At 37.5% G+C, this 25493-nt stretch overlaps 1 protein-coding gene and 1 pseudogene across 7 annotated transcripts in view; one reads left to right on the top strand and one right to left on the bottom strand.

Moving 5' to 3' along the window:
- The window catches only part of KCNT2 (potassium sodium-activated channel subfamily T member 2), a 129080-nt gene that overhangs the window by 91063 nt on the left and 12524 nt on the right, over positions 1-25493 (top strand). For 4 of the 7 annotated variants that reach the window (XM_088060345.1, XM_088060341.1, XM_088060339.1 and 1 more), the window contains 6 exons: positions 917-988; positions 4103-4237; positions 9082-9193; positions 13081-13182; positions 16240-16323; positions 17674-17802. In XM_088060345.1, the coding sequence (XP_087916471.1) occupies positions 917-988; positions 4103-4237; positions 9082-9193; positions 13081-13182; positions 16240-16323; positions 17674-17802 (634 nt within the window). The remainder of the gene's footprint in view (positions 1-916; positions 989-4102; positions 4238-9081; positions 9194-13080; positions 13183-16239; positions 16324-17673; positions 17803-25493) is intronic. The other 3 variants (XM_014250608.2, XM_088060340.1, XM_088060342.1) reach the window with 2 other exon arrangements.
- LOC148183673 (uncharacterized) lies at positions 19806-22766 on the bottom strand (annotated as a pseudogene).

Below are 25493 nucleotides of genomic sequence, written 5' to 3'. Positions count from 1 at the left end.
GTTTGCTGTACATAGAAAAGTAGAGCATGCTAAGAAAGCAAAAATGTCTTGTAGGTTGTGATATTAGGACTGACGCTTCCCTTTGCGTAGATCTGTTGCAGTTTAAGTGATTTTTTTCTACAAAGGCCTGATGTGAAGTGTCCCATTTTCCCTCAGGCAGCTCCTTAGTCACCTGGGTTTGCAAAACAGAAGGGTTTTTTTGTAGGAACTATGTCATACAGTGAATTACACTAATTGAGAAGCCTAAATGAGGCTAAATCACTTCCACTGGCAGTAGGACAGTGAAGCTGTGGGCACAGGAGGCCCTCTAGTGCCAGCTCATTTTGCCAGCACAGGTCCCAACTTCACACACTTTAATGTTGTTGTGACACTTTATAGCTAAACCCACTTTTGATTGATTAATGTGAAGTAAAAGCTCTACTTGCTAATTAAACCAATACCCTTAGTGTTGTCTCTGTGCAGCGTTTGCAGTCACTCCTCTGAAAGGGAGTAGGCTTGAAAACAGTAGGTGTCACAAATCCTAACTTATGATTTCTCTTTACAATTTAATTAAGAATTGTTGCTGCTTATTTTAAGTCCTCCTAAGACATACATTGGAGTATAACTTGGTAGTGTGTCTTGGACGTCACTTATTTGTTCTTATATTTGGAATTGTCCTGTGCCATTACATTTATGATTTTAGTGGTGTATTTATTAATATAAGCATGTTAATTCTGATCATTCTTTATGATCACAGCAAACTGTTGATTCACAGCTTTCTGCAAACCTGTTTCCTGCTTAAACTGAAATTATAATGTCAAGGTTTAAGAAAGTTATTTTTTTTAAAAAACCCCAAAGTACCAGTTGATTGAAATATTTTTGAAGAGATGCTGCTGTTGTGATACTGTTTCATTTTGTAATTCCATCTGCTGCTTAGGCCAGATATGCATTTTCTGGATGCAATCTGTTGGTTTCCAATGGTTTACTACATGGTGGGCTCTATCGACAAGTAGGTGAAATAACTGTTAGAAAACTTACCTTTTTAGTCTCAGTGGTTTGTTGTGTGTGTTGTCATTGCATGTTTTAATGTGTGTGTGTTGCAGTTGGAGATGAGCTTTTTGCATGCATAGTCTGTGTCTGTGTGCTGTAATTTGGGATTTCAAATTTCTGATTTATAAAGGAGCTCATTAGCGGAAAGCACGACAGGGAGCACAAGTTAATATGTTCAAAAACGTAAGATTAACAGTTATGTAGGTGAGTTTATATGTTTCTATAAATGTGCAGATGAAAGCCCTGATTCTAGTGTCAGTCTGTACTGAGTTATAATTTGTTGGAATTCATTGACTCAGGTTTTGTAAAGATAGCTACAGAATGTAAAAGGTATGGAATGTGTCCAAAAGTCTTCACCTTCCTACTACTTAAATTATCACTTACTCCTGTATTTCTGTCTTCCCCTCTGCTAATATATGTTTATGGATATAGGTTTAGCTACAGAACTTCAATGTGAAAATCAGGCAGAAACAAGAGAAGAGCAAGGACTCATGAATATTTTAGTAAACTCCTCTGTGTAGATTGTAAATTTAAAGAAAACTGTTTGCTTCACTACATAGTAAATACTGAATTGGGGCTACAAGCCCATAATATTAATTCCCCCTGTAGAAATCAAAAACCTTATTTCCTGCTTACAATAATGATACGGTTACAGATTTACCTTGGTGATACCAAATCCTTGCAAGGTTTACAAAGAGCCCACAGAAATGCTATTTACATTTTTTCCAGTAAAGGAAAAAAGGGTCACAGGTTATTAATATCTACTACTTTTTAAACTCTTAATTACATAATAATTATAAAAAGAACTCATAATGGCAGAATAATTAAATTGTTGCCTTTTTCCCAACCTGGAAATGAAACATGAGATAATTTTAGTAAGGAGGTAATATAAAAGGGGATCTTTATTTGAAGGCCTCCCAAGGCAGTTATGGAAAGATGTCCACAAAAGCCTGCCCCTCCGGTGGTGAATACAATTTTATAGGTTTTAGGAAATTATCATAATTGATAAAAAGCACCAATTAGGAGGACAAATGGTGATGAAATTTTACCCCCAGGTCAAGCCCCTTCTCTGGAGTCCCCCCCTTGGCACTTGTTGCACTTTGTCCATGAAATGTATCTTGAAGAGTTGTTCTCGGCCTTGGTTCCCAGGAAGGACCAAGATAGTGCTGGGGCTCTGCACCTCCTGGGGCTTGGAGCTCTGGAATTTTTTTTGTCTTTCTGCCTAGGGAAAGGACATGGAAAATTACTGGGAAAACTAACTACTAATATAATAGGCTACAGAGCTACAAATATATGTGTGAAAAATACAGAGAACATATAAAAGGAAAAAGGCAAAACCAAAACGGCATCAAAATGTTTACTCAAGAGGGAATACTCAAAGTATTCAAAGTAATTAATAACTCAGATGTTAAACTGTTTTACTAATTTAGAAAATTAAACTGTTTAAATTGATTGAGTGTATTTAAAAATGGAAATCACCAAATTCCTCCCTAATGGTGTTTTGTTGTTCTTTCAGAATTAAATGCATTTTTAAAAAAATGAAGCATGTAGTCTTTAGAATAAGTGATTATTCAGAATTCAGAAGTTCACAGTAATAGCATGAACTTCTGCATCTTTTCTGACACTAAAATCACTTTAATTCCTGATGCAATAAGCACCTGGAGTTTGTAGAGGGTTTTTTTGACATCTGTTATCATCAATAAGAATACTTTAAAAAATATAGTTCATACATATTCCCTGTGTTTTCCTCACCATATTTTTAAATCATGTACAACTTATATATCTGATCATCTGTACATAAGAAACACATTGTAAAATAGGCAAATTTTCCTTTCTTATTTAAGGGGTATAAAATATGTTCTCAAAGTACCACATACTATCTATAAGTATCTAAAATATTTATAATTTGTTCAGTAGCAATCAAGTATCATCATCTCAGAGAGAAAACTACCGAAGGAATGACTTTCATTTACCATTCTTTTTCTTGTTAGAAATTAGAAGGCTCACAGAAAAACAGCTTTACCAAATTCATAGCAGAGGTGTATTTCATCAAAATATATCAAGATATAAAAGATATAAATCTATGTTACAATCTTGAGAAACCTTTAGCTAGAGGTACCTGAGAACTAGAATTATACTTCCACATTAGCATTTTTCAAATTCTCCACAAGCCAGCCGAATGTAACTGCTAAAATAAGAATAGCTGTTGAGTTTATGAAACATTGAAATGCAGAAAATCTGAGTATTTCAGAATATATTGCTATTTTCAGGGATCAGCTGAAAGTCTGAAAAAAGCAGAAATACAAATTACTCAGGAAAAAAGTTTGGACTTCTACTTGTGCACTGCAGTTGTTCATAGATCACATAAAATCAGTTTTTCTTTTGTTATAGTCAAACAGTTTAAAAAAAAAATAATGGTATATATTCTTCTAAAATACGTTGTTAAAAAAACCCACCACACTTGTCAAAAAGTGCTTAGGATCTGTGGAAAATGTTAAAACAGCTGAAACATGCTTCATTTTGGAGACAAAGCTACAATGCATGATGAGAACTGTAACTCAGCTGTCTGTGAGTGTTTTCTGTGGTTGGGCTTCACACAAACATCATCCAGCTGTGCACAAATTCTGCTGCTCTGCAGCTGCTTCTAAGAGCATCCTGAGAACACTCCAGTTCATTTATTAGCATTTTGAAACCAAAATAAAACTGTGGGGAAGAGCAACCTGGAGCATTTATTTGGGTTTTTCTATTGTCAGAAGTAACTGCAATGGAGCAAGTTGTTCCAGTGGATAAGGCTAAAGTCTTCTCAAGTAACTGATAAAGGCTTATAAAAAAAAAAAATTGAAATAAATTTATCTTTAACAAAAGAGAGGGACTGTAACAACCTACTGAAGTAGATTCTGTATTCTATTCTACCAATTAATTGAGGTGTTATCCTTAATTAATATAGTATGATAATATTGATAATATAATCAATAAGAAGTTGTTACGTCTGCAGATGCAAACCGTGGCTAATCTTTCAGGTGTTCCATATTTAAGTTGCTTGTTTCTTTCTACCTCTTTCTCTTCACAAAAGCCTAGATGACTTATTAAGGTGTGGGGTCACCTTTGCAGCTAATATGGTGGTGGTGGACAAAGAAAGCACAATGAGTGCCGAGGAAGACTACATGGCAGATGCCAAGACTATTGTGAATGTTCAAACACTCTTCAGGTAAGGCATTTTTGCAATCTATTTACACATCTTCATTAGTTATGAAATACTGGATGCCTCTTGTGCTAAGAACTTACTCTTTTTTTATTCTGCTTAAGTTTTCCCTTGCATAAATTTGTGTCTTACATGGGCAACTTTTTCCCACTCTGCTTAGCAACTCACTTAGAATCCTGAGGTATTCTCCTGAAAGCTAAGATGAAGTGCGTTGCATCCCAAAACCAGATAATCATTTTAAAATTTAGCTGTCAGGTTTACAGGAAGGAAAATAAAGTTACTCTTGAAGACTTAGGATGAAAGATAGTTGAGAGAAGAAACTGCACAGTAATGCTAAAGCCCATACAAAAAGCATATCCTTCTAATGCTGAAAGGTAAGCAGTGCATCACTATGAAGTTAGTAGTAAGTGTTGAATTTTGAATGTCTATTTTTTCACAGAAGTTAGGTTTTTAGGCACATATATACAATATTACATATGACAGCAGTTGGAGTCTGAGGCACAGAGTGTGCCCTTGTCTCTGATACCTAGCTCTGACATCCAAGAAAACATTGAGTTTCATGTAGAACTGTGAGAGCAGCTGTTAAATAGAAAAATTAAAAGTATAAGTGGGTAGATTAGAAAGTTTTCTTAAGTCACTGGTGAAAAAGTTAGTTTAGAGTTTAAGCTAATTTAGAGAGCAGAAGACAAGATGGAGGATTTAAGGTGTTATCTCTTTCCCTTCTTCTTTCTTTTTCATTTTCTTCTTCTAGAAGTTTTTAAGTAATAGTAAGTGATTAGATAGAAAATGCTGCAGTGCAGTACACAGGTAGTGAATCACTGAGTCATTAAAAAAAAAAATATACATGTCTATTGTTAATTAAGTAAGAGTAAGTATAAAGATAAAGAAACTGCGTAGTTCAGGGCCGTTTTGTGATAACATCCTAATAAACATGAGAAATAAGATCCTAATGAACTTTGAAGTTTTCTTCCTGACCCAGAGAACCGAGATAAACAGAAAGAGTATTCTGAAAGAGCTCAGCTCAGAGACTGAGAAATCCAGGTTTGAGAAGCACAGCGTCGAAACAGTTTCAACACACACACAGTGTGAAAAAATTTTAACAGCAACATAGTAAGAGTCATGAGAATATAGTATGATCAGTCTAGTAAAGAGGCTGAAGAGGCTGTGATGAAAAGCAAAACACTGAGATTTGCTGTTCCTTTTGAGAACTCTCCTCATTAAAGCCTTTGTGTTCAATATCTTGGTTCTATAAGTATGAAAAAATGGGTTGCTTTGAGCTGAGATAAACATTATTTGCTTAATAAAAACATCCCAAAAATCTCACACAAAACAAAACACAACTACACAGTCAGGTATGAAATGCCTCCCTGATTTGGGGATTAAGCCTAGCACTTCCTGGTGTTTATTCTAATAAGACCTGAAAGAAAATTGAGTATGATTCAATGTTGCTTTTATTTGAATTGCTTGTTTTCTGTGTCAAACCTTCCATGAAAGACTGAAGAGAGATGCATAGTAAAAGTATTTTGAATTCTTCAGTGATTTTGAAAACTGAGCTCATTAAAATACAGTGGAGATGTTTTTTGGTAAATGCAGTTCTGAGAATGCAGTTAAATGCTCTTTGCATTTCTGCATATGCTCAAAGGAAGCAAAATCTGCATTGCACAAGAAATGTTAATTCTGTCTTTCTCTAATATTTCTGTTTCTGAATTAGTACCTGATACCTGCATGGTGTATGTTTCCTATTGACATCTATGAAATTTGGGTTGAAATGGTAATTGAACTTTATCATCATTCATGCATCACTCAGATCTACTTCTAACCATACAGTGCTAGGGCATCTCACTGAGATCTTTTGCATACATCAGTTTTTCAGAAATACAGTTTACCCCCAGATGGAAAAAGGAGTTGTATGAAAAGAAAAACTTGAAAAGTCCCAATTGTTTTTTCCCCTAGTTGTGTTCTACTTTGTGAAAGAGAAACTACATATGATAGGTATGCCATTAGATGTTACTGTATACTCCTTCAGTTGTCTTGCACATGGTTTGCAACTAGATGGCAGCTTTAACTTGTGTACAAATTCTGTGTCTGGTTCAGTATTGTTTTAACATTGTATATTTACAATCAAAGTAAATTAAAAGAAATACCTTGGTTTAAGAGTTAACAACACTTTTTCATAAAACTTTGTAAACTTTCACAAATAGTGTATTGTATATACACATATATGCAATATATATTATATATACACATATATAATATGTTTTCTATTTTTTTTCCCTGGAACACATATAATAATTTCACTGCATTTTTATATTATATAAAAATTGTAGAAGTAAGTAAGCTTTGGGAAGAGGCATAAGGTAGTGACATTTACCAGTTCTACAGAATAAACTACATTCATTACTACACTAAGGCAAATAGTTTTGTAAATGACCTTTAAGAATATATTGAAGCTTTTTTGTTACTTATGAATACCTAATAATATCAGAAAGCAATGAAGAAAAGACTGGACATGCAGCACTCAACACCAACTGTAGTGTTAAAGAGGGATTTTAAACCACTGGATTTAATATGCTGTTTTCAATGGTATCACATCATTGACGAAGATTCCACTTCAGTCTTACCAGGTGAAACCATTCAGAGGATACAGGCTGATCTAAACACCCCTGATGTGAGTTACTCAGGCCTGAAAAATGTGAGTGCTGCAGTAGTGTTCAGCCTAGGCTGGCAGATCTCATACACCAGTTGTGTCATTATTCCCTGATTTACATAAATTACTAATCCTGCTTTGCCAGGAGAGTGTGCTCCCCACCCTGAAAGGCAGATGCATTGTTTATAAGGATGGGTTATTAGCACCTTTAGGGCTAGAAGCTGTGCCATCCCAATTGAAACTGTGACACAGCACTGTATTACCTGACATAGGAGTACAGAAGTGTGACTCAAATGGGCACACTGACTAAGAAAGAACAAGTTATCACAGCTTAAATATAAAAGGAGAAATTAACAGTCTTGGACTATATCTTAAGAAGCTTTTCACTTCTTAAAATTAAATAGGAAGCCAACCACTGAGTCCCTGTAGACAGATGTGAGCCCACTTCAGAAAAACAGCACATTTCCTCAGGCAGTAGGTCTGTAGTACTATAAAGTTTTATTAGTTAACCTCTTAAAGGCTATTTCAAATCCTTCAAGAAGCCTTTTGCCAGCGGTACATGTACAGGTCAGTGTTTTGGCTGGTATCTAGCTGTCAGCACCAATTTAGAGATAAACTAAATGAGGTGCTACGATGGCATTGCATTATTTTCTAGATTTATCGTTGTGGTTTGGGAAAGAACTACATGTCTGTCTTGTTTGTCTGATTTCCAAATACAAGTTCAACAGTAAACCATTGTTCCATCAGTCTGGTGGGGGATTTCTCTTCCCCATCCAGAATGGGGTAAAAGAGAGGGGTCTTTGCCCAGAAGGAGCCTGCTCCAGTGCTAAAAGCTAGCAGGCAGTGTCCCTTACACCCAGCGCAAGATGCAATCTGTCCCTGACTAACTAGAGAGTAATATCCCCTAATTTGACTAAAAAGCACTTGTAAGTAAAATGTTTTACCAATACCAATTTTGAAACAGATTTCCTAACATAAATCAGTTTTCATATCTTGATGATAAACTAAGCCATCTCTAAGAGAAACATAGCGGCCTGCATTTTTTCTTCCTGTGTATATTTTATCATGAGATCAGCTTTTAATTTCCTATTACTCCTAATTCTGAATTCTGTAGTGTTAGCTTTCAAATGTGGTGTGGGATTAACACATATTGGCAGATAGTCTGTATATACATTTGCTCATTTAGTCTCTGCTAAATGAGCAGTATATCACTGCTGTTTCAGTGATGTTTCTCCCTGCAAAAGTGAGGGAAATGGACAAGACTTCCAAAAGGTGCACTGAACTCCATTTGACACTAATTTACCAAATCCTGCTTCCATGAAAAGTGAGCCAGAAGCCACATCTATGATGTAATTAGTACTACAATTACATATTGCTAAGTGTAGATAAGTAGCCTCAGGATCAGTGGAAGAGGCTATAAATCTGCATCTCATTTTCTGACATGAATCTGTAGAGGAAAGATTTAAATAATAATATGCATTCTATTCCAACTTGTTTAGTATTTAAATAGTGTAAACTATGATTTTCTTTCTGTTTCTTGGAGCTCTGAGTGCTGAGGAGAGGCTCTTTAGTTTGCTGCTTGAAAATTTGTGTAATTCAGTTCAAAGTTGAGCTTTCTTCACTGCTTTTAGTTACTGGAAGCCTGAATGGATATTAAGTTATAAATATTTTGTAGATATATAAATATTTCAAAGTGAGAACATAAGTATATATAAACATATGTTTTCTCAGAAACTCCCACAAGTGTCAGTTTTCATCTGTATTGCTCAGACTGTAGTCACAGCATGCAAACAGACCTCAAGCAAGAAAAACCAACTGGAAAGGGTACATAAATCAGTAGTACTTTACATGCAACCAGGTACTAAGTACGAGCTTTAAACTTCTGCAATTTTGGTTGTTTCCTACAGATGTTTGATATTGTACCAATCATTAAATAAAATTTCTCATAATTAAATTAAGTTGTTTCTTTCTAGCATATAAGTGTTTTGTGAGTTCAGTGTGTGCTTCTTTGTGAATTCTACAGAGAACATGTTGTAGTTTCCACTGCTGTTGGACCAGCATTTCATTTGGCCCAGACCTACCACAGGTTTCAGGACTTAATTAAAAAGATGGACATGAGCACAAGCTGTAGCTTTATGTAGAGCCTTACATTTGTGAATTGTTATAATAAGAAGTATAACCACTACATTCTTTGAAAATGCAGGTTGTTCTCCAGCCTAAGCATTATCACAGAACTAACTCACCCGGCCAACATGAGATTCATGCAGTTCAGAGCCAAAGACTGCTATTCTCTTGCTCTGTCCAAATTGGAAAAGGTAAGGAGATTTGCCTCTCCCCATCCTCAATTTAAATTATATACTTTTATTACTTTTTCTGATTTTGTAACAATGATTTCAAAACAATGAAATTATTTATGGTTGTAAAGCTACCATAAAATATTTTCTTTTTAAAAAAAATTCTACCCTCATTTAAGAATAAAGTTTGATTTCATGTAATTAATTTACTATATAATATTAATCAACCAACTCTCTGGTTGAATTTGCTCAAGGAAAATGTTTTTGGATATTTAAATATTTAGAGCTAATGTAGTTGTCCAGCAGGGTGACACAGGCAATTAACATGGAACATCTTTTAACTAACTAAACACTTAAAACATACAGCTTTTATTATAATGTATTTTTTAATTCCACTTCATTTTAAAGGCATTATAATCATGTCTTCTGTACACATTTCTGTATATCCATGGGAGATATTGGCATTACTGGGATGGTTTGAGAACCGCAATTGTTCTCTGTCAAAATGATGAGAGGGACAGCGACACTACTTAAATGTTAGATAAAACCTTCATATTCTGTATGTATATTTGGCATTTTCAAATTGTGGAACTGTGGCTGTATGGAGATAAATTTAAACTGCTTGTTCAAAACACTGTTTCTTAAAACAGATGGAGCATAGGAAGTAATATTGTGCATCTGTTTAACTCTCTAAACTCAAGGACAGTCCTCTTTCTCACAAATTATCACTGGTGATCTGACCTTCCCACCTCTGCACACCCCAAATTTTACAGTATTAGTATTACTTTCATGATCTTGGCCATATTCTGAGTTTGTGAGAGACAAATATCACTGTGACAATATTCAAGGGCAGAAATCCTTCACTACATTCTTTTCTTTCTCTCTATCAGTCCTGTCAATCAGTATGACTGCTGGGTTTTCTTGTGTACCCTCCCAACTGGTGCACCTCAGGCATCTTTCACATCGTGGTGAATTTGAATTCATGCCAAAATCATTACCATTGTACAGATTTAACATACAATTTCCATTTCCTAGTTGTACCGTAAATTTCCTAGATTTTTGGTATTTCAGACTTCACTATTTACTGTTTAATATTCATGTAGGTAATTTTAATATATACTTAATGGAAAAGAGCCTTTTCATAGAAACTTATCTTCCCAGTCCAGTTTCTTACAAAGGAACTGAATGCTGCAAAAATTCAGCCTGTGTGGATGAGATAGGATAAGGATGAGAAGTAAATCTTTTACTCGGATGAATATCACACATTTTGACCACAAAATGTAAATATCTGGGTGGCCTTTAGTGACTTGTTATCTTTGCCCATAGTAGCATGAAGGCTTGATCTTGTGTTTTGGTGGTGTTCTGACAGAGATATAACCTGGAGAGCTGTGAGTAAGGCAGACAAAAGTTGTTGCACAAAGAGAGGAGCTGATTGCAGCAGGAGGCTCAGCTTTGTTGGAATAATGCCAACCACCCCCACTACCCTTTAAGGTTTGCACTTGTGGCTCCTCCATTGTAGCACTTCCTCCCTCCATGGTAAATCCACAAAGGATAAGCTAAAACTGGCTGGAATCTGCATTGGCAGTTCTTTCAGGGCAACAAGGGCCAACAGATGGCTAGGGCCTTCAACACTGTTTCAACCTAACTAAAATGTCTTGGTGTACTATCACAGACAGTGTTTTTGAAATTATTTGTTGACATTTTCCTTTAATCCAATTCCAGTTGGATTCTGGAATTCTCTGTGAGCTGTCTACTTCCATGCAGTGAAACCAGGATTTTTATCTCAGTTCTTTATTTACATAGGCTCCTAAATTTTTCAAGCAAATATTCTGGAAATACTTAAAAATATTAAAAATAAAAATAAAAATTTAACTTCTTGACTATCTTTATTAATTTATTGTGCAAAATTTGTGAGGATAGGTTGGAAGCTGAACATTTATTGAACTTCCTATCCAATCTACACTCTGTTGAAACGGAGGTAGATAAATTATCTTAAAGAAAGAACATTTTCTTCATTGCTCTTGCAGTTGCCTGCTGTTGATATTTCCCAATCACTTCATCTTAGCATTTGCAGGGGGAACTTCACAGGTGGTGCCAAAGTTCATTCGATGTTTCAGAGCTCCCTCATGCAAAATGAAAGGCAATTAAAAACTCTAGTAAAAATTACCTAAAGCAGTCAAACATACAGTTGCTTGTTATTTCTGCATTAAGCACCTCATTTCCAGAAAGACTGAGAATGTCAGGCAAGTTGCCTTGAGGTAGCAGTGAAACATACTTGCTAAATTGTCTTTTCGACCTAATGGGCTTCAGAAGACAGATACACAAATCAGATGTCCATCTGCTGTTGCAGCTGCAAATTTTCTCATTTTAGTGATAAATAAATCTTACAGTAAACTCAGCACAGACATAGGAGAAAGCAGAGGCCTTTATACAACAGAGACAAGGAAAAACAAAACACCCACACTCTAAACTTGAAATCTATGTTCTCCATTTGTCTTGCATAAGAAAAGAAATGTGGTAACCAGTCCCTTCTTCTTGAAAGAAAGAGTTTTTAATGTTTTGGATAGGATTCAGGCTTTAGTTTCCTATGGTTTTTTTCCAAGTAAATATTGCAGGTGTTAGTGATAGAAATCCTACAGCTGTAAGTGTTCATTTTGAAGTAAGTGCAAGTTCCTATATCTTTTCATCAAACCAAATCCTGTGATTTTGTATCTTCCACAGGGATAAGCGCACAGATGTTAGGTGAACAAAAATCTGTCTGGGATGGCCCAGTATATTTGCTGTGATTTACAGAGAGCCAGGCTGCTTTTCTAACTTTCAGGATGGGGTTTCCTATTTCCTGTCTCCATTTTTTTTTTCCTTTAATATAATTCAGGTATTAAGCAGATTTGAATTAACATTAAGTAATAAAAAACAATAATGACATATGAGTTAGAAAAAGAGATTGGTACCTCTTATTAATGGTGTCATATTTAACATAGATCTGTAACAATTTATGTAAATTCTAAGATTGTAAAAGCAATTAGCACACAAATTTGGCTGTTGAACTCACAGGTTTTTAGGAAGTTGTTCCAGATCAACACCTGAAAATTAGTTTCTTCTTGCCAAGAAAGTATTTATTCTATATTTATATTTCTTCTATATATTTCTCTATATTCTGTGTATTTCTATATATTTCTTCTTTTGTATTTATATTTCTCACAAATCTCTTTGAAGCAAGAATAAAGGAAAAGCAAGAGATGGAAGATGTAGAAGAGATGGAAGGAAACTAAACAAGCCTGGTCCAGTCATATGAGGGTTAGCAAGACCAAGGGCCAGGTCCTGCCCTTCGGTCACAATCACCGCCTGCAGCACTACAGGATGGGGATAGAGTGGCTGGAAAGCTGCTCAGGGACAGGAGTGCTGGTTGATAGCCTAAGCCAGCATGTGTCCAGGTAGCCATGACATCGTGGCTGGTACCACAGTGTGGCCAGGAGCACCAGGGCACTGATTGACCCCTGTGCCCATTTCTTTCCTTTTGTACCAGATTGTGTTCATGTTTCGTGTTCCTAGGAGACTTCCTGGATCAGGATGACAGTGCACTGTCAGCACCAAGGAGCTGGAGCAGGTTAACAGGAGATAAGCACAGCTGATATCTCTCCATCTTTTTAAGACTGATCTGGCGGAATATGCCCATGCAGTTTGAGATGTGATGACTGAAACAACATATACATTGATCAGTGTCTTTCAACCTGAAGAACTGTACCTATTGAATAAAGATCCTGCATGTTTATAGGAAGAAACCATGTTGAGAGTAAAGGGATTTTACACTTTTGACTTCTTTCAGGATAATATCTATTTCATGTTTTTGTTTCAGTCCTTCCAAAATCAGTATTAAAAATGTTTTCTGTTTTTTAATTCCTTAACAGAAAGAGCGGGAGAAGGGATCTAATCTGGCATTTATGTTTCGATTGCCCTTTGCTGCTGGCAGGGTTTTCAGCATCAGCATGTTGGACACACTGCTTTATCAGGTACTATGAACAGTACTGTAACTTAACACAAATATTACCACCCATTTTATTGTTCTTAATTGCTGGATGACCCTATTTTCTGACATAGGATCCATTCAAGTGACTGGGACCAATCAATGGCAAAACATAATGGAGTGTGCTCCACATGTTAGTTCAGTTATCAGTCCCAAAATCACTCTGTGACTGCACAAAATCTGATGTTACATAATATAACACTGTTTATGTACCTCTCCACAGTCAAATAGCTTTGATAAGGCCTACGTAATAATGCTTCTATGTTGCTAGAGGACACAAAATAATTCACATGAACATCTCTCAGTGTTGGAACAAAAAAACCATCCTTTATTCTCTGACTCTAGTATTTATAGATTCTAGAAAATGACCAGAGATTGGATAATTAAGTTAGCACCTTCCCAAACACACTGGTCATGGGAAACGTCCATCAAAAGACATTTCTTAGAAGGAATGTGATAAACAACCTATATTTATGTCACTTTCATGGGAAAGTAACTAAAACTATGGAAATATTATCAGAAGGCTTCAATTTCCAGGGTGACATCTCACCCTTTCTCCTTTAAAAAAGAAAAAGAAAAAAGAAAAATGAACAATTCTAAATAATCAGAAGGCTCTAGTTTCAGGGTGATACCTGTACTCTGCAACAAAAAAGGCAGGGCCCTATTCGCCCATTCCCATGGCATTGTGCCCCTAACAGAAAGGAGCAAAATTACTTTAACATGTAATTTATTAGTCTCTTGCATTTGCTGATAAAGGCCTCATTTACTTATTGTCCTCTTCTCTTACTCGTGTTGACTAGACTGCAGAGGCCTAATCAATACATTGTAAAGTAAGCCATGCTTGCCCTTGCAAGAAATGCATTCAGTGGTTACAAAGAGACAGTGGGGGAAGAAAAGGCAGCAATTCAACCTTGTGGCTCAGAATCCAGGAAGAAGTGATGACAGTGAGAATCAGGGACGAGCACAGCTTCAGGGATGTGAAGAAAAAATATCAGAAAATACAGTCAGGGCAAATGGAGGCAGTAGTTGCTAGTTTCAGGGTGGAAAATAGGCCAATAGTGCTCACTCTTCAGCAGTGCCCAGCAGTGCCCACTTTTCTGTACACTGACATACCAGGATGCCCAAGGAGCAGCCCCCAGCACCACCCTTCAAGGATCAAGGCACACAGCATAAGCAGGAACACCACCGTGGCCCACATCATCTCTTCACCTGAGCAACCTCCTGCTTTGCCTCAACCTGGGGATAGACTGTGGATGCTATCAGGCGGAAAACATCCTTGCAGGGCTATTAATTTACTTGGTAATTTGGTGCATGAAAGGTGTTCTTTCATCACAATTCTACTTACAAATAAATTTTCTGAAGGCAAATCCAACATAAATAGAAAAATTCCTGGAGCTAAACTTTTCTCAAGAAGTCATTAATATATAAACCCATCATGTATATGGACGTACATATTTTAAGGTTCTAGAAATACATGTATTTGCATATAAAATATCTTAATAATCATGCCCCAGAATATCAGCATCACATACCACAATATTAAAAAGAAGTAAAAATACCAAAGACACATATATAGAAACAGATCTGTCAATCATCAACAGCTCCTGCCAGCACATAGGTAACTTTAATTTTTATATTTGTTCCTACACATGAATAATCATGCTATGATTTGACAGAGTAATGCCATTCACCAGAAAGTATTTAAAACAAAAAGCCTTACATACTCATTCTCACTTTAATTCCACCTGTCCTTCCTTTGAACTGCTACTGCTCATAGGTGAACTGTCATTTTTCTAGAATTATCTTTCTTATTCCAAGTTAGAAATTCTATAACAGCAGCTCTTTGTTCTTTTTCATGGTCCCATTTTCTGTCTTTTTTTTCTGCAAGAAACAGAGCAAATGACATGTGGAACATTGAGGTTCAGCTGCTGCTTCCCATTATAGGCTGAAAGAAAAGCCTTTGAATTATCTTTAGGACAGTGACTGAAAAATGAAAACTTGGTCTTGCAAATGCTGGTGAATAAACTTGTTGATTTATTGAAAATTCAGTGTCAGAAATGATGCAGCCAAGATAACAAGTAGGTTTAATTTGCAAGCAAATTTTATTCAAGATGCTCCTTGGCTTTTAGCCCATCACAACTGGGAGACTACCAGTACAAAAATTAAAATAGTTGAATCACTGTGTATCAAATGAAATCCATCTAGTTTCTGAGTTTGAACAAATCCAGATTCTCTAGCTCTAAAGAATTTCTGTAATACATTTGTGAGGTATTTCTTTTGTGAAAACCTCTTTGTTAGCTATGCATTTGCATGAAGCCAGCAGAGCTACAGTGTGTGCTGCATTCCAAGGACTGCAGTGCTGCCCTGCTACACCTGAATACAGGTGGCAAGGAACAGCTCAGCCACAGCTAGAAGAGCACCCACATGGCCCTCTCATTCCAGCAGCCCAGCCCAGGAGGAGAAATACTTGTGTTTTAGCTGATTTAATTTTAGTCTGTTTCTGGCCTTCGTCTACATTTCTACACTAAACTTAATTTCTACCTTTTAACCAATAGCAACATACTGTTTAGCAGAGCAACGAGGCATATGAACTCTTCAAAACCCTTCAGATTACTCATTTGAATAAAAATAATAGCAGTTTCACCTCAGAGGGACCCACTGAGGACTGCAGATCCATCTAACATATGCCAGTGTTTCTTTTGCACAGAAGAGTTTATTGTAATTTCACACCTCATAGGGCTAACACCTCACTTCCACTGACACATCCATCTTTGCTTTTACCATGCCTTAGTCTCCTGAATCTTGTATGTACATTGCATGCACATGCAGAACCTATTTAGAAAAACTTACTTTATATAAGTAAATTCAGCAAAAAGAAAAGGATAGGTATTCCTACAGTGATTAAGATACTTAAAGAGATGGACTGTAAACACAGATGTATAATTTCTTTGAAATTCACACTCAGTGCTAATGGTTGCCTACTCATCTATTCATTAAAGCTTTTTTCTTTCTTTTCTGTCTCTCCTGTTAAAAAATCTTGCAGTCATTTGTGAAAGATTTTATGATTTCTATCACAAGACTTCTGCTGGGACTTGACACCACACCAGGATCTGGGTTTCTTTGTTCTGTAAGTTATTTACAAAAAAAAAAAAACCAGTACAGAGTACCAGAGAAGATTCTGTACTGTCTGCAAAACACTTCCACTTTCTTTGTATGGCATTTCCTTTTGTGAAAGTTCAAGGAAGGCCATCTGTTTCCTTTTTCATCAGGGAGAAGAAGAGGAAATGAAACAGAAAACATACCCGTTTTTAGTTTCATAGCAAAAAAACATCTCTCTGAGAAAACATAATTCATTCTATTCAGCAGAAAATTGGAAAGTCAGGAAAACACAGGAATAGTGCATTTTATATTACATACCAATGGCAGTTCAGCAACCAATTTAAAAATTATGTATACAAAATTTAAAAATTAAGTATACCAAAACCAGAAAGCACTACCTGTATTGTGCTGCCTGGCCAGGACTATCTCCCAGTCCCCATTCCTATGGGCAATAAAGAGCGTATGTAGTTTTTACATAAAGATCAGATGTATTAAATGACTAGGAGTTGGAGTTAAAAAATCATCTTGTTATTATACATGTCAATATTACCCAATGCAATTTAACTGTGTATATACATACATAAAATCTTAAACAACTGAAGTAATTTTTACTAAAATAAGCCGCACCTTTCTGTTTTCTCCCACACCCATCATACCCTGGGTAGCAAACATATCAATACAAGCTGAGTATTAAAAGTTGCTTTGTGATGATCTATAAAGAACAGCAGGGACGTATCAATAATGGTTTAAAAAAGTTGTTTAAATAAAAATTACATATTTCTTGGTCAATCATTAAGCTTTATTACAGTGAATGTAAGAACACTTGAAAGTGCAATTGAATCTTTAAAAAGGAACACATCATACATCTCGAAATAAAGCTAGTAATGAAATAAGTGAGCTTTGTGTAAGACTTGTTATGCCACTTATTCTTAGTGTATTACTTCCTCCCCACTCCCTTATCCCCACATATTCAGCATGCAGTCTGGTGGACAAAATTCAAAATACTCATGCACTCCAGTCTGTCCACACTAGTTTCTTATTGCTGACAATATTTCATTTATTCATTTATATTTTAGTGAAATTACTTTAGACAGTGGTTGAAGGCTGCCATGTGAATTTTAAATAATCTTAAACTAAGACCAGAAGTTCATAATGCTAAACTGCTTCTACTACAATGTCTTCTAAACAGGGAAAAAGCTAAAGAAACAGTCTGACAAACTCAATAGAAGTTGCAGATTTGTTGTGAAACAACACTACAATGGGATAATTACCAGCTAGTGTTTAGTTTTGTTGGTTTTTTTTTCCCATGAGTAGCATAGTGAACAAGTGATAATCCCTCAAGAGTTAAAAGTCCTCTCTCCTATTGTTATTTGTTCAGATGAAAATCACAGAAGAGGATCTGTGGATTAGGACATATGCCAGACTGTATCAGAAGCTTTGTTCCTCTACAGGAGACATTCCAATTGGAGTCTACAGGACAGAATCCCAGAAGCTCACAACATCCGAGGTGGGTCAGTTCACCATATTTTTCTGTGGGTTTGACTGCAGAGTGCACGAGGCCTCTGCTGACACATGGATGGTCACACTAACCCAGGCTGAGCCCCAGGCTCCAGCAGTGCCCAGGGCCAGAGGACACCTGGCTTGTGATTCCTGTGCTTGCCTGCAGGGAATGGATGGATGGGAAACAAGGGGCATCCGTGAAGCAATAAAATCATGGACAAAGGACTCCCTAACTACTTAACATGAGAAAGTGCTTTATTATGGCTGGGCAACATGCTGGAATCATCACCAAAGACTGTGCGCCTGTCACTGCCCCTCATTCCCTATTTATTCCCCAAAGTATTACATATATACAGGATTACATATGCATAGGATTACACAATACGACTATACATATTCATTGCTGACTCTGGCCCACTCTTGCCTCATATGGTAATGAGCTCCCCGCCCCTCTGGGCATGCTCATTTCTTCTTTTGAAATGGGTATGGGGTCTTTCTAATGAAATCGTTCTTTTCCTTGGGCTTGAACTTTTCAAGTGTATCCTGTTTGCAGTTCTCCTGGTTCTCTTGGACACAGTTGAGATCCCTTGCTTGCAGTTGTGGACATGGTTCCTTTCTTTTCCACTACAGTCCATTCTCCTTGTCCTTCTACAAACACAACTTAAGACAAGAGGAATGACATATATATATATGTCCTTGGACCATTCATTTTATTTTGGCAATTGTTGGCTACATTGTATTCCCTCTGCAAGCAGGACCTGCATAGGTGTCTAATCAAGCACACCCAGTCCTACACTGCCTCTATCCCAAATTCTCTTTCATATTCTCCACTCTGAATTTTCTCATAAGCTGTTTCTATTTTAGTTAAAGTCTTAATTCTCTAAATTTCTTAACTCACCTGGGTATGGCCAGGACTGTGTGAGCTGTCCTCTGACCTCGCTGTGCTCACTAAGGGCAGTGTTTGTAACAAACAAACCAGGCCCTCTGGTACTTGTGTCAGCAATGCCTCTCAAAACAGGTAGCATTTCACTGCTCACATGACCTTCTAATTCATTCTCTTGTTGCTTATTTCTAGTTAGTGTTATTCAAAGTATTGTGGACTCTCTCTAAATTTAACTGCCGAACAGTGGTAATATTTTATGTATGTATTTCTGTGTTTGCCACACAAACGTGTACATTTCTTCATCTCTATGTTTATGAAAAATGGCAAAAATACTTTTTCCTGACTATTTAACGTACTTCTTTTGTTTGGGCAGCTTTGCTTTCTGTCATGTATTTGTTTACATTTGTTTACAAGACCATTAGTACTGCCATTTCATTAAACAATGGCTTTACTTTATTTTCAAACAAATACTTGTGCAATTTCTTGGTTAGTGATTCAGAATTTGTACAACTTTTCCCCTCCAGAGAGGGGCAGGGAAATCTCCCCTCACCTACATCTTTCTCAGAATACGAAGGAGCAACATCTAGCTTTGTGTCTGTGGCCTTTATGGATAGAGACCTGTCTAATGTCGTGTATTTTTTCTTGTTCTTTTCCTCAAGGTTGATATTAATGAGCGAGAGAGACAGTTTTTGTGTTCATACTCAGTTGTTTATTTTTTCTTATCTATATTAGATTACACAGACAGGGAGGTCGTCTGCACACTAAGCTAACAGTCTAGAAAATGGGGCCCCAGGTATCCCTTTCCAAGGCCTTTTAAGTGTCAACTACCCAATATAAAATGCCAACTAATTTATTTTTACTTGAAACCCAATAACCAAACACCTGTGTTCTGCATTGCGGATTTCTCTATCCATTCACACAGTATTACTAAAATCCATGAAGAAGGAGAAAGATCAAGGCAAGTTAACACCCTAAAACCTCCGTCTTTTTGCATAGATATTACTATATTCTAAAACCTTAAAGTCTAAATTTTCTGCCAGGTCATATAACACACTTCTATTCAAACTACACACTCACAAGTTTCCATTCTTTCTATCAATTTTGGAAGCTTTTTCCACGGCCTCAGGTCAAACACAGTGTTCTGTTGTGGGTCTGTTCCTGTCAGCGCAGAAAGCATGAAATTCTGTGTCCAGGGTTCCAACATCTCCCCCTCCTGTTTGAACCATGAACACTGTTTTGACCACCTTGTTAACCCACTGTTGGATACAATGAAATAGAGAAGGCACAAATACCATGATAACTATGATGACAGTCAGTACATACATGCCTATTTTCAAAAGTTCTCTCCACAATGGTGCAAGGCTCAACCAGCCAAACAGACCATCCAATCATGATCCTCCTTCTTCTCTGAGGTTGGTGATACCCTCTTCCAATTGTTGTATGCTTTTATGTATAGACACCGAATGATCAGAAAGATTCTTACATCCATGTGCGTGCACTAACAAAAGAAAATCAATTGCTGCTCTGTTTTGCAGAGTTGCATGTCTCACACTTTGAACATCTGTTAACAAATTACTCAATTTAAGAGAAATGGCATGAGATGTCTTACTTAGCCAACAACTTAGTTTATCTAATTGTTTCAAGGCTGCTCCTGCAGCTGCCTGAGGCAGGAAAAGAGCTGCTGTAAGCGTCCTTCCAAAACTCCAGACCCTAAAGTTGTCATTACAATCAGGTGTACATTGATCAACAAACCTCTTCTCCCTATGTTTATGTTCTTTTATCATTTCTCTGTCAGCAAAGTAAGTCTCCTAATGCTACATGGGCCACCTTTGACTTCTGATGGAATGGCAGGCCAAACTCTATCACCATAAATGAGAAGGATTCTTTGCGGCAATTTTAAAGGGAAATGATTGGGTGCTGTGTGCGAGGCTGAGGTGAAATTGCACCAAGATGTTGCATTTTTGTACAAGGTGTGATTTGGAGTGACATCTGTGATTTTTGTCTTTATTTTGTTTTGACCCATGAAAGCCAAATACTATGCAAAAATTCATTTTCACTGAGCCAAAGATTTCCAGTTCTTGAGGTTCATAGGGTGCCTTAAGGAGAAATTTGGTCCAGACATTCCATCCCTCTGTGGGATTCATAATGAATCATGAAAGATCTGGAGAGACATCTTTTGGTATTGGCCAACTGTCTACCAGTAAACTGATCAAGCAGGTTGAGAATGGCTTTTCTGGACTTGAATAAGTCTAACAAATGGTATCCAGGCCTGATGCATTGGTCAAGGTCACCCAAAAATTGATTTTTGGTTGACACAAGGGTAGGATCGTGTTACTTCAGGCAAAGAACGAAACAATAAGGCACAAGTATGATATCTGATTTAGCTTCATGTTTCTCTTTGGTTTCTTTTCTGATTCAAGGCACCTTTTTTGTTTTCAGTTTTTGCACACTCCTTTTTTGCCTTTTCCCAGTTCTGTTCTGGGACAAGCCAAATGTAAGGCACTAAGTTACTTCTTTTACATTCAGCTCTGCAAATTTGGACCTCTTTTGATTCTCCCCACAGTTCTCTCCAAAGACTGTGGAGACGAGATCTATTTTCTTCCTTGTGACATGATAAAATTAAAATTTCAATGGCCTTACACCTCATATGAAATTTTGAATTGTAACATGATCCACATCACGCTCTTGCCAACGAGGCTTTATGATACCAACGATTCCCACACTTTTTGCATTGGCATAAAACCCAAGGTTCGCAGCTTCTGGGACAAAAGATGTTTGTTTAAGGGATAAAAGATGTTTGTCATCAGATGCAGTCTTAATGCAGTTCACGTCTGTGTGCTTGCTTCTGTGCTTCTGGGGGTGTCTGCATGTTTCTGTGGTTAATAAGGCTTCATGTTTTGTGAAGGGACCCACTTAGGACCTGAACCTGTGGAGGCACAAGCATAACATTTACCCCAGGTTATTAGTGAAAATGGGCCTTCTGTCAATTTTCCTGTCTCTGTATTTCTGATCAAAACTAAAGGAATTTCCTTTAATTTCTCCTGTGTGGTGTTGGAAGAATGTCTGATGATTGGTGTTCTGCAAAAGAGCTGTTTAAAAAATTTAAAACGTGTAGTGCTTTGTTTAGACACATTTGAGGCGTGGCCTCTGCTTCCTCCCTTATTTGTTTATCCAAAAGGGACCTTAAAGTGTGGTGTGTCTTCTCAATGATTGCTTGACCTGTGGGAAAGTGTGGGATGCCAAAGGTGTGATGCACACCCCAATTCATTAAGAATGTGTCCATAGCATAAGCTGGACCATTGTCTGTCTGTTTCCTGAGGCACACCTAGTGATGCGAATGCTTGCAGAAAATGCTGACATGCAGATTTGCTGTTTCTCCTGAGTGCAAGGAGGCAAAGACTGCACCTGAAAAGATACATGGACATTTTAGAGTTTCCCAAAGGACAGGTATTTTGTGATATCTGTTTGCCATAATTGCAGACTCTGCAATCATCTCAGATTGATTGGTCCTGTGGATACAGGAGGTTGCATGAACTGACAATCAGAACAAGGACTTCTGATTGCCCTCACTTGTTCTTTAGCAATCGGAAATGCTCGCATAAGTGCTTGTGCATTTTGATGAAAAAATGTGTGACTCAGTTTTGCCTGCTCAAAAATGTTTGGCAAGGAGTCTGCAAATCGTTAATTTGTCTGCTTCTGTATTTCCTTCTGCCAAGAATCCTAGAAGTGAAGAGTGTGCTCCGATGTGACAGATAAAGTATTTGTTTTTTTCTGTGTTCTATGGCCTTTTGCATGCATGCAAGAGAACAGTACAAATCATTATCAACATTCTTTAGGAGTGATACTTCTATTCTTTTGACTACGTTGGCTACATAAGCTGAATCTGTAATCAGATTAAGGGGTTCCTGAAATAATTGAAATGCTCTGACCGTTTCTGCCAATTCCACAATTTGAGGAGATCCTTCCACTATCTGAATATCTGATTCCCATGTTTTTGTTGTTGGATTCTGCCATGTTATTACTGATTTATGTGTTTTCCCTGAACTGTCAGTGAATAATGTTATTGTATCCAATGGCACTTCACTCATCATGGGTTCTTCCTTGAAACTTAATTTTCCCAGCAACAGCTTGTGTTTTGGAAAATGAATTGAACAGACACCTGAATAATCAAGTAATGCAATTTGCAATTCTTCTGCTTTTTGCAATGCCCAATCAAAATATTCTTTTTTCAATGGCAGATAAATTGTTATGAAATCTTTGCCTGTCATTAATCTTGCTATGGCCCTGATTATGATCTGAGCTGTCATTTCTAATGTTGTAAAAATTGTTTTCAGAGATCTGTAGGATAAGAAAATTCATTTGATTATCAGCAGGGGATCTTTCTGTGAGGTGTCCCATTGAAATATGAGACCATACCATTTGATTTTTTCTCCTAACATTGCAAGAACAAACAGCTGTGACATTGCACAGCAATGTGCCTATCTTTGTTGAAGGGCCTCAGTAACTTTCTGAAGGGCATCTTGAGCCTCAGGTGTGAGGGTTCTGGGAGATTTAATGTTGCCATCTTCTCTCAGTAGGTTGAAAAGTGGTACAAGTTCATCATTGGTAATCCCCAAAATTGGCCTGACCCAACTGATCTCTCCCAAAAGCTGCTGTAGATGCTGCAGATTGTTGACATGGGTTTTGAGTTCTATCTTCTGTGGCCTAATTGTTTGCTCTGTGATTCTCCACCCTAAGTACTTCTATGGTGAAGTTTCCTGGATTTTTGACATAGAGACTTTCAGTCCTGTGTTTTGAACTTTTGCAATCATGCTGTCACGAGCCTCTTGCATTTCTTTTGTGTTGGTGCTGCAGTGAGCAGATCATTCATGTAATGCACTATCATTGCTTGCGGGTGCTTCTTTTGAGCTGGAGACAAGGCTTAGGCCACGAACTGTTGGCAAATTGTTGGCGAGTTTTTAAGTCCTTGAGGAAGGACCACCCAGTGATATCTTTGCAAATACTCCTGTCTGCCAATGCTTGGAACTGAGAAAGCAAATCGAGGAGCATCTTTTGGATGAAGTGGAATGTTGAATAAACAATCTTTCAGATCTATAATCACAAGTGGTCATTCTCTCGGGATCATCGAGAGAGAAGGAAGTCCAAGTTGAAGCAGTCCCATTTCTTCAGTTACCTCGTTGATTTTCCTGAGATCATGGAGCAGTCTCCATGAGTTGGAAGTTTTCTTGCAGATAACAAACACTGGAGAATTCCAGGAACTATTTGTCAGTTTGGTGTGGCCTTTCTGCAATTGTTCCTTCACTAAATTTTTGAGCACTGTTTCATTTTGTCCAGCAGCCACTGGTCCACTCAAATAGGATTGTCTGTCTTCCAGGTCAATTTCAGGGTGGTGAGTGCCTCAGTGACTCCTATTAAAAATCCACTTCTATTTTTGTTCCCCATGGTGACAGGACATCCCTTCCCCATACAGTGATAGGCTTCTGCACAATGAAAGGATGAATGATTGCTGCCTTTCCATCTGGCCCTGTAACAATGGTCGGTCTTTCACTCTGCATACGTAACATGGTTCTTCCAATTCTTGTGATTTCAAAGGTGCAATCAAGTTCCACTCTCTGGGCCAAAAACATGGGAAATGACTGTGACATCCGCGCCAGTGTCCAACATGCCTGTGATTGCGATTGTGACTGTTTTGCTATCACATGTTAAATTGCAGGTTATTTGTGGTTGATCACGGCCTATTTGTTTCATCCAGAAGACATCGATCTTCATGTCTTCATTTTCAGATAATGTCTGCTGATTCACCGCTGGCATGACCCGCTGCTCCACTGCATTGGATGATAAAGCAATGGCCTTGGCTATTGGAGTATTTTCTGGAACAATCAACAGATTTTTCAAGGCCTGAGCCAAAACTATCAATTCCTCATTATGGTTCACTGAAATGACTGGTGGATAGATGCCTTAAGGAAGCCCTAAGATGCTGCTTCTGTCCTTACCTATAATTAAGAATTCTTGCCTTTTCCATGAAGTTCTAGTGACTTCTGTGAATATCACTGCATGACTCTCATTCATGAAGTATATTAAATTGGAAGCTGCCTGTTCTTATTGTGCCCCTGGGGGTAGCAATTCTGGGTCACTGGGGAAGCAGCAGATGGTCCTGCATAGGGAGTCTGATTGGGGTTCCCCACATATTGTGTGTCTTGAGGGGTCTTGGGCTGTTAAGCCACTGCCAACACTTGTGTTGTAGAACATTGGCTACTCTTTTTGGAGTTTCCCGGAAGAGACAGAGGTCTTCGATCCACATCTACTTTGGAACAACACTGATTTGCAAAATGTCTCCCTTTTCTGCATCTTGGGCAACAATTCGGTGCTTTCGCACTCTCAGCAGACTCTGGATAATACTTCTTTATGCATCCAAATTTTCCACACTTGAAACATGGTCTCTTGGCGAGTTCTGCTTCCATTACTTCTGTGGAATCGTCATGTTGAGAAGTTATATGGAGAGCTGTGAGGGGTTTTGCGAGTCTTTGGTCTGCTGCTACGAGGACTTTCCAGATTGTTCTCCCAAGACGTTTGCTTGGATGGCTGATATATGTTGAGGAGGGCCTATCTTTCTGCAGGCTTCTATCATTTGAGGCAGGGTTGGCTGTGAATCTGGCAAGGCATTAATTAAGCATCTGCATTCTTCATTGGCATTTGCAAAAGCAAGGCTTTGAAGCAGATGAGGATGTGCCTCTTCATCACTGCATTATCTTTCTATTGTGTGAGTAAGGCGATCTATGAAAGAGGTAAATGATTCAGATATTCCTTGCTTTACT

The sequence above is a fragment of the Pseudopodoces humilis genome, chromosome 10 (genome assembly GCF_049639895.1).
Source record: "Pseudopodoces humilis isolate 2021_Gansu_Grassland_sample_001 chromosome 10, ASM4963989v1, whole genome shotgun sequence".
In the NCBI taxonomy this organism is placed as follows: domain Eukaryota; kingdom Metazoa; phylum Chordata; class Aves; order Passeriformes; family Paridae; genus Pseudopodoces; species Pseudopodoces humilis.
Note: the sequence above shows the minus strand (reverse complement) of the source record. Positions and strands in the feature narration are given on the sequence as shown.